This window comes from Protobothrops mucrosquamatus, unplaced genomic scaffold (assembly GCF_001527695.2).
Source record: "Protobothrops mucrosquamatus isolate PMUCROS unplaced genomic scaffold, P.Mucros_1.0 scaffold351, whole genome shotgun sequence".
NCBI classification, from domain to species: domain Eukaryota; kingdom Metazoa; phylum Chordata; class Lepidosauria; order Squamata; family Viperidae; genus Protobothrops; species Protobothrops mucrosquamatus.
This window is the reverse complement of record NW_015386686.1, coordinates 610,096-619,840: the sequence shown is the minus strand read 5'-3', so window position 1 is coordinate 619,840 and position 9,745 is coordinate 610,096. Positions and strand designations below refer to the sequence as shown.

General features: G+C 36.1%; 1 protein-coding gene across 1 annotated transcript in view; it reads left to right on the top strand.

The window, feature by feature from the left end:
• The window catches only part of LZTR1 (leucine zipper like transcription regulator 1), a 24,233-nt gene extending 19,729 nt beyond the window's left edge, over positions 1-4,504 (top strand). Inside the window, exons 18-20 of the mRNA XM_015815577.1 lie at positions 213-318; positions 1,608-1,688; positions 3,430-4,504. Of these exons, the coding sequence (XP_015671063.1) occupies positions 213-318; positions 1,608-1,688; positions 3,430-3,546 (304 nt within the window). The 3' untranslated portion in view covers positions 3,547-4,504. The remainder of the gene's footprint in view (positions 1-212; positions 319-1,607; positions 1,689-3,429) is intronic.
• The last annotated feature ends 5,241 nt before the right edge of the window (positions 4,505-9,745 follow it).

The following is a 9,745-nucleotide window of genomic DNA, read 5'->3' as shown; positions in this document are numbered from 1 at the left end:
CACATATAATATAGCTGAAATGGCAGCAATGTGCATGGCCCAGAGCCAAAGATAATTTTCAATTATCCAGCTGCAATTATAACAATAACACACTGGAGAGAATATAAGCAGAGGTCAAATCTTTGTTTGTCCTTATTGCTATTCTGCTTCGGTTTATGGTACTTGTATCCTTATAATATGAAACACGAATTCTCTTTAACTGTTTTTTTTAGCTACCTCTTTGCTGCCCCTTATTATTATGGGTTCTATAATAATCGTCTTCAAGCATATTGCAAGCAGAATCTGGAAATGAATGTCACTGTGGAAAATGTGCTTCAGGTAATTGCTACTAATGAATCAATTTGGAACTAATTCTAATTATCTCAATATATTTTTTCTAGGGAATAATCAATTGAAAATTCCAAAAATAAGTACTGCAGAGTTTGCAAGATAGGACTATATGGTCTGATTGGTTTCTAGATTTATCTCTCTCTATGGTCTACCTATCTCCATGGTCAATATAGAGTTCAGTGCATTCCTTTTTTGAAATTATTGATTACAAAAAATATATTACAAAAAATTGTAATATACAAATTATTTAATATATCTTAAAACGATGATAAGGAATATCCATATTTCCTAATTAGGAATAATGTGGTTCATTCATTAAATATTTCTAAATATTTAATTGTAGTGACTTACCAATTCCCTTTTTTCTTTACTGGTTTTATACAAGAATGGAAGGTAAATTATACATTGTGTGGGTTATAATAGTGCAGTCCCTTTTCATTCATATGAATCATCTCAAATCATGGAAAATGGCCAATTGGCAAACCAGCAGATGATTTCAGATTATATAGGACAAATCTTAGTATCTGAATGTCCCCATGCTCTGAAGAATCCCTGGGAGACCAGAGCCATCATATACTTCCCCAATAGTGTAAAGCTGATAAGTCATTAAACTAGACCCTGCCATTCAAAATGTATCTGGTTCTATGTTTTTGTGAAGCTCAAGGATGCTAAACTTCTGTAAAGTTTGTTATATGTGTATTTAGTAAGACTGTAAAGAGATTTGGTTTGAAAGCAAAATATGGTTTGGAGAATATCTATAGGCATATGGCACTTGTTGGAAATATAGGTAGTCCTTGATTTATGACTGGTCAGTTAGCAACACCGTTCAAAGTTACAACAGACCACCTAAAAAATACTTATGACTCAGTCCCGAAGTTATTTCCACGGTGTCACTCCTGCACTCATTCGCTCTTACCACTGTCTACAGAGATGCTGCAGCATGCTGCCCTACCACTTTTTTCCCTCCCTCATTCTGCCCTGCTGGGTCCCCACAGGCACTGGGCCTGCTTTGCCAACCCATTGGGTTCCACACATGCCTCCCCCTCTGTCACTGACCGCTCACGTACTTTTTGAAGACCTCTAGAGCTCAGAAGGTCGAGTAGGAAGGAGCACAGGCTGCTCCGTTGCTGGGTCAAATGGCACAATTCCACAAGTGGCTATTTTTTTCTCAGCAAAAAATAACACTGGTAAAGCTCTGTTTTCCTTTCTTCACTAGACACAAGCCTTAGCTTATAGAGTCATTTTGATGCAAGAAATTTGTTTTTTTTCTTCTTCAGATTTTAGAGGCAGCTGACAGGACCCAGGCACTGGACATGAAGAGACATTGCCTATATATCATTGTTCACCAGTTCACCAAGGTTGGTTGGATGTTTTCTGGGGTTCTGGGCATCTGCTGTCCTCTTTCACTGCCATGGTTGAAAACAGCTTAAGGTAGTCCTCATTTTCATTCTTGTTGCTCCCTTTGGATTGTTTGCTATGCATTTTTAATCTGCCTTGATTAATCTTCAGTGTTCCTTACCCAATGTCTCCCTTTAAATGTTTCCTCTTCTTCGTTCTTCTGTTAGTATTGGTCTTGTAATATATTGATACATATAAGCGTGTGTATGTGTATAATATTTATATTTAATTATTTATAAGAAGAATACGTGTCCTACAATTAAGGCTGTATTATAATTAAATTATATATTACATTTACATTGTTTACAAGTGTGAAATTAATTCTACAGAATCCAAGAAGAGTTTAGTTATATGTTTCTTTTTTTTTCTTTTTTCTTTTTTTTAGTGTATGGTGTACATAGCCAAGGAAGCCTACAGTGCTTTTTAACCACAGAGTAGTTTTGGTAGCCTAAGATTGCTACCGTAGTTCATTTTGTTCGTGCATGTGTGCTGTCCACAGTACATGCTGGCTTGCAATGTTTGGGGGGGGATGTCAGGTCATCTGGCTTTCTTCTGCCGATCTCACCTCGCATCTAGGCAGGTCTGACACCAGCTTCTGCATGAAACATCGCTAGTTTTTCTCACCGAAGTAGTACCTTTTTATCTTCTTGCATTTTTACATGCTTTCAAACTGTTAGGTTGGCAGAAGCTAAAAGCAAATGACGGGAGCTCACTCCACCGGGTGGTCCTGTGGGCTTGAACCGCTGGAATGCTGACCATCTCTGGCTCACAAATCCATGTCTTTAAGTCGCTGCACCACTGCACCCCTTTATATGTTTCAATAATAGCAACTCCTACAGTAGCATAACTCATCTATGCAATATCATAATCATTACATTTCAAGGTCAATTTTTATACTTTGCATAGCTGGACAAAGATAGGAAGAGCTCCTATGTTTTATTAATAGCAGCTCTTCCTATCTTTGTCCAGCTATGCATTGTATATAATTTGACCTTGAAATGTAATGGTTGTCATATAGCATAGACAAGTTATATGATCAGAGGGAAAATAATTCAAAATCCATAGCACAAGTCTATTAGGGCTAGAGAAAGATACAGCATTTAACTACAATAGGATCAATTGAAAGCCATGTTTATTATTACTTTTTTTTCAGGTTGGTTGGTTGCAATGCAGTCCTACAAGGCTATACTTGTAGAAATATTCTGTAATAATACACAGATTGACTGATATTTGGGAAGTCATCAAGAAATTTTCCTACTAAATCCAAACTATATTTCCCTTTTAAAATTAGAAATTTGGAGATTGGATTTATTGTATTTAGCTATATCTTTAATTATTTAAATTTTTAAGCACTATAAACATGTTAATATTTTAAGATTTCATCTGTTAAAATCCATTGTTTAAACGTCTTTTCTATTGATTTTTTTCAAGAATCTCATCATTAATTTTCAAAAGCTACATCTTGTAGGAATGAGAGCTAGAACAAAGCAATAGAAAAACTTAAATATTAACTGTGTCTTCTCATTATTGCTAAACTTGCTTGTTTCATGGAAGGAAAAACATGTTCCATTACATTAGTTTTCTGTATTAAGATTAGGTTCATTATGCTCAGTTGAAAAAATAAAATATTAGTTTGTACAAAACATATTACTCGATTCATGGCAATAACTAACCATTTCCCCTTTATCTCATCTGTTGAAGGTATCCAAGCTGCCAAATCTTCGGTCTCTCAGTCAACCTCTTCTACTTGACATCATAGAATCATTAGCAAATCACATATCAGACAAACAGTGTGCTGAGCTTGGAGCAGATATTTAAGATTTTGTTTATTCTGCATCTTGCATATTTTCTTCTAAGAGATTACACTCTTCCTATCTATAAAGATATTTAATATCAATAATACACTTTCGATTCTTGTCAGAACAATGTTGCTAAATCGAAAATGCAGTCTCTAAAAATTGGACACAACTGAATGGAACAAAAAAATATTACACACGCAGACATATTGGGATGCTTAAGGTATAAAAAGCAAAGGAATACTGTTCTTTCCAAAAACAAGTTATGCAGTGAAACAACAAAAATATTCCTCTTTCTTTAGCATATAATGACTTCTTTTGACAATCTACATCCAAGCTATATTATTTTAAGATGTCATCAAAGACTTTCTTCAGAACATTGAATTGCCACCCCCCCCTTTGCAACACTTGCCTCTTTATGTATGTCCTAAAAAGTTTATTGTACTTTTATTTGTTGTTATATTATGAGCCTCCCAGAGTCCTTTGGAAGTTGGGTAATTCCTAAATCAAAACAAATAAATTGTAGTAAATTTATAAAGTTACACTGGGTGAAAATATAGACATGGAATCTTTAAAAAGTCTTTTAAAATTAACTACACATTTCAAACTCTCTTGTTCTACATGTAATTTGAAATATTCACATAGACAGAGTTGGATAGCATACAAGTTTAATAAATCATTATCATCCTCATCCTCATCATTGTGGAAAAATCCTTATCAGCCTACTAGAGTGTGTTTTAAAAGATGGATTCATATATCAACTAAGCCAAATGAGTACATTTCGTGCAACTATGCCAACACCAAACAAATTACTTTATGATATAACCTGATAGGGGAAACTATTCAGTATGTTCATAGCACTTAATATTTTCAGAAAAATTATCTGAATTGCCAAGTTGTTGTTTTTCTCTAGGTACTTCTATAGATCTGTTTATTCTACTTCTATAGATTTGTTTATTAAAAATTCCTGAATAAAACAACTTCAGTTTTCTAAAAGGGCATATTTTAGGGGGGGGGGGAATACATGTTTCTGTTTTGTTTTAGTATACCAGAAGCTCAACAACTACAAGCAGTCCTTGACTTATGTCTCTTTGTTTAATGAATGATTCAAAGTTGCAACAGTCTTGGAAAAAGTGCTTGAGAAGCACTTGGATAGACAATGGAAAACGCCAGATGTTGATGAACTACAGTTCTCAGCATCCATTGTCACTGGCTCTGCTGGGGCTACTAAGAGACTTCCACTTTTTTTTAAAAATATAAGCTCAGTAAGTTGCTGTAGCTGGAACAATTTATCTTCTTTACCCTTGCTCAAAAAGAAATACTGTACTTGCTGTGAAAATGTGGATATTCTACTTACATTTGTCTTAAGACCGATGGTATGATTCTTAATGGCTATTCAGCAGCTATTATAATTTTCTTTTCTGTTAAATATTATGTTCTTTATCCATCTAATTATGGATATATGTGTGAAAAAGCATATATATTTTCTGCCATTCTTCTTAAGAAAATCTTATTTATCTACATTTATCCAAGAACAAATGTCTCAGAACTAATAAAATAAATCCTATATTGATTTTACAACAGATGGCGGGTGATGAGGTAAAAGAAATTATATGAATTAATAGCAGTTTCTTCATAATCTTAATAACTAGGGAATGTCAGTATTGGTATTTTAACTACTAGCATTCTGCTTATTCAGACACATGCCTACACTTGTCCTAAATCTCAGTTGGCCTCAGTGATACTTTCAACTAATTTTAAACATTAACTAAAACGGTAGGCATATATTTTAATTAACTAATTAAAAGTACATAATTTTAAAATTAGTTAATATTTAAAATTATGTACTTTTAATTAGTTAATTAAAATATATGCCTTCCGTCTTAAAACCAAACTTTGGGTGGCTCGCAACCAAAGCATAATGTATTTAAACAGTAGAAACAAAACAAAAATAAATCTAGGAACAGAAGAAATTGGCACCACAATCAAACGTCCCAATGCAGCTCACAATAATATCCAGTGCTTTTTTTCTATAAAAAAAAAAAAAAAAGGTGCCGGAACTCACACACGTCATACAACCCGCCTTGCCTACCCTACAAGGTTCCATCCAAAAAAGGTGCCGGAACTCCGTTCTGGGCGTTCGATGAGAAAAAAAAGCCCTGGTAATATCTAACTTTGACTTCACCCTATTCCAATGCTTGAAGGAAAAGCCAGCCAGTGCTTTCTGGGAAGTTAAAAAGGGTAGGCTTTCAAAGGGAAAAGTGTTCCATAGGGCAGGGGCTGTGACAGAAAAGACATATTTTCCATTTCTTCCAAGATGGTAACAATTAAGAGACTTTGAGCACGCCTACTTTATCTGAATTGATGGGATGGGTGGATATTGTCAAAAGTAACCCTGTTACATTATATATATAACTTTTATTAAAACTTTTAAAAAAGAAGATAAAAACTAATCCAAACTAATTTATAAAATAAGGAAGAAAAGAAAAACAGAAAAGTACAAGAAAAAGGTTAAGGAAATCTAGAAAAGAAAAAAGATACAAACAAGAGACTTCTGATATTCTTCACAGCAATTATAAGCACAATTATATTTTAACCTCGCTCTCTAAAGTTACATCGTGATATAGTTTTTTTCTATAATCTATCCTGTCTATCAAAGCATAAATCACAAGTTCATTTTTTTCATTTTTATACTAAAAGTCAAAAACAGTTCTCCAGGCACAAATCAATTTATAATTCATAGGCTAGAATTATAGAAAAGTCAATACTTTACTGCCCAATGTGGAATCCTCTTCAATGTCTTGTATCTGCTGTGGCGGTCTCATCTGTCATTGTCGCTTCCATTTGCATTCTCTCCAAATCTTTACATTTTTTCTTGCTTTCAATCTGAATCTATGCAGTTTAAAAATAAAAATCACTCTTTCCAATTTACTGGACCTAAATGGAATTTCCTTCTGTTTAAGTTTGTCAGAAAAAAAATACATTTTTTTTTCTTAAGTACCCAAACTGGAATTTCCTTAAGTAAAATTACATCTGTAATTTGTTTTGTGATTTTTTGTTTTTTTTTTCAAAACAAAAACACATGCCTTTATTTTAGAAACTGGTTGGATTAATACTAGCCAACTTTCTAGTGGAGGGAGACGCAAAAACACAATCTTTGCTGTTCATCCTTTCAGCTTTCTGTACCATCTCTCACACTGCTGCAGCAAATTTCTGAATCCTTCACAAGTTACTTTTCATGGGCACACAGAACTGCATGGATGAATTGCAGAGATGGCCTTTCTTCTTAAGTGTTCTGTAAGGCAATCCATAAAACTTACTTTGCAAAATATGGAAATCATCATTTTTGACTATAAGCAATTTAGTACAATATGTGGCTTATTGATTGAGGAAGAAAAGGAATTCCCATGCTATAATTAATGTTCTAAAAAGGAAGATAGCTGGAGCTTTGTCCATTGAAGACTACAGATACTATCTATTTGGAAGTCTGGCATTCTTGGAATTTCATTTTCCCAGGATTTGCATTAACACGGACTCCATTGACTGTGCCCAAATGTAATTTTCTTCATGACTACATGTTGCAATCTCAATCACATAAGTACTAATATCTCTCAGAAGTAACATATTAAGAAGAAATATTTGCAAGGTAACAGCCTGATAAGATGGCATTAAAATGTATTAGAAGTAAACAGTATTACTTTAAACATGCAGGTTGTTTTACAGTAGTTTTAAAGTAAAATTTAAGTATTCAAAAAAAATCTAAAATTACACCCAATATCTATCTCAACATTCAAGCAAGCACATTCATCTTTTTTCTAAATACAAATTTCAGCAAAACATTCTAAAGACCTACCAGGTTTTCCCCAAAATAAGAGCCACCCCTAATATAAGCCCTACCCCCAAAAGAAGCCTGGGGGGATGGGCATAGCCAGCACAAGAGGCAGTGAGCTCACAGGGGCTGATGGTGTCTGGCAGCAGCCACAGCCCACCAGCCCTTGGCCGCAGTGCAGGTAAGTCTGAGCGCAGAGGCAGAGGTGGAGGACAGGCAGGTGATCCAGCCGTGCTGCATAGCAGTCTGGCTCACAGGAGACTCATGGGAGGTTTGTGCGGTGGCACCGGCAGCAGGCAGAGGCACAGGCATGGGGGGGAGGAAGGCAATCCTGGCATGGCCATGGGCAAGCAGAAAGACAGGATGGAGTGGGCGTTGCGTCAGGATCGCCTGCCTCCTCCCTGTGTCTCGGCCTCCACCTGCTGCTGCCATTGCACAAGCCTTCCACAAGCCAGGCAGCCACGCAGCATGTTCAGATTACCTGCCCCCCCGTGCCTCTGGCTCCGCCACGCACTTTTCACCGAGAGGGAGACTAGAAGCTTCAACTGCTTGCAAATGGGGTGCTTTTAAATGGAGTGATTAGCTCCATTTCAAAGCGCCCCATTTGCAAGCAGACGAAGCTTCCAGTCTCCCTCTCGGTGAAAAGTGTTTGGGCACCTATGGGGCACTTGGGAATGGAGCAAATTGCTCCATTTCCAAGTGCCCCATAGGTGCTCAAATACTTTTCGCCAGGACGGAGAAATGATGGACACTGGAAGCTTCGTCTGCTTGCAAATGGGGCGCTTTGAAACAGAGCAATCAGCTCCATTTCAAAGGGCCCATTTGTAAGCAGAGGAAGCTTCCAGTCTCCAACATTTATCTGTCTGGGCAAAAAGTGCATCTGCCCTGGGAAGCCCTGTAAGCCGTTGTGGCCGCGAGCAAGCAGATGGTGGGAGTGAGTGGGCGGGTGGCCGCAAAATAAGGCATCCCCTGAAAATAAGACCTAATGGGTCTTTTGGTCCCCCCCCCCCAAAAAAGGCCTGCTCTTATTTTCGGGGAACACGGTATGTAAATAGCAGCTGGTGCAGCTTCAAATACATCTCCCCCTGGAATATTACTTTATTTGTTTAGAGATATGACATTTTTCATGTCCAAAATTAAATAAAATCTTATAGAAAAATGTTGGCCCATAATTTTGCACATCAATTATACCGCCAATATGTTATTCTTTTAAAAAATTGACTGGGGTCCTTTTATGTGCAGTTGTTCTCTCTCTCTCTCTCTCTCTCACTATATGTGTGTGTGGTAATAATTTATGAAAAAAATATTTTGTATTATTTATAAAAATGCTTATGAATTTACTTTATGGAGTCTCCTTAAAAATCGTTATAACATTTAAGGTGCTATCACAGGCATTTGATATATCAATGATAAAATTATTCTCTTACATTTTAACTGTTAAAAACAGTCATATGATTGATTTTTATTTTTCAATTATTAAGTAACAGATGAAGTGGATTTTATTCCATAAAAGCTTATACTGTTATACATATACAGTATTTAGGGTGCAATAATATGGTGTCAGCCTTTGTAGGTTAAATTAAAGCATAATATCTGTGTTAAGAATATCTGCATTTAAACTCAACATTTTATTCTTGAATAAATAAGTTATGAATACCTATCACATCTACACAGGACTAAATACTCTCTTCTTATTTAATCAGTCAATATGCTGGATATATATTGAGGAAGGTATTTACAAAAATAGCATGTTTCTAAACCTGGAGGAAGGAACATCAGTAACCTGCACTATCCTGATGAACTACTGATAACTGAAAATGGAAATGAAGTTCTAGTAAGGAAAGTGGAGCACAGTGAACAAATGGGATTAATCTATATAAATAAAAATGAAAATGTTCGTTTGTTCAAAATCTTAAATCTCCAAAAGTTCTTCACCGAGTGCTTTGAAATTTGACACAATGTTGCATTCAAATATGTGCGTATTTTTATATACCTACTATTATATAGATGTATAGCTGTCATACCTGTGACAGGTAAAAACATGCTTTTTTGGAAAAACAGCGCCATCTGTTGGACGTAAAAGCAACACACGTTAGCATTGTGAAATTAAACATTACAAAAGTGCGCTTTCTCTTTTCTTTCTTTTTTATTTAACCAGACTGAGCCACAGCAATGCGTGGCCAGCTAGTGTTAAATATAAACAGGGCTTTTTTTCAGCCGGAACGCGGCGGAACCGCGTTCCGGCACCTTTTTCCGGGCCGGCCGCACCGGAAATAGCCCCTCCCACACCGGAAATAGCCCCTCCCAAATTTTACTTGCATTCCTGTTCTCTAAAGGGGCGGTCCTAGGGTTTGATGAGGGCGTGGCCAGGTTTGAGTTCCGCCACCTTTTC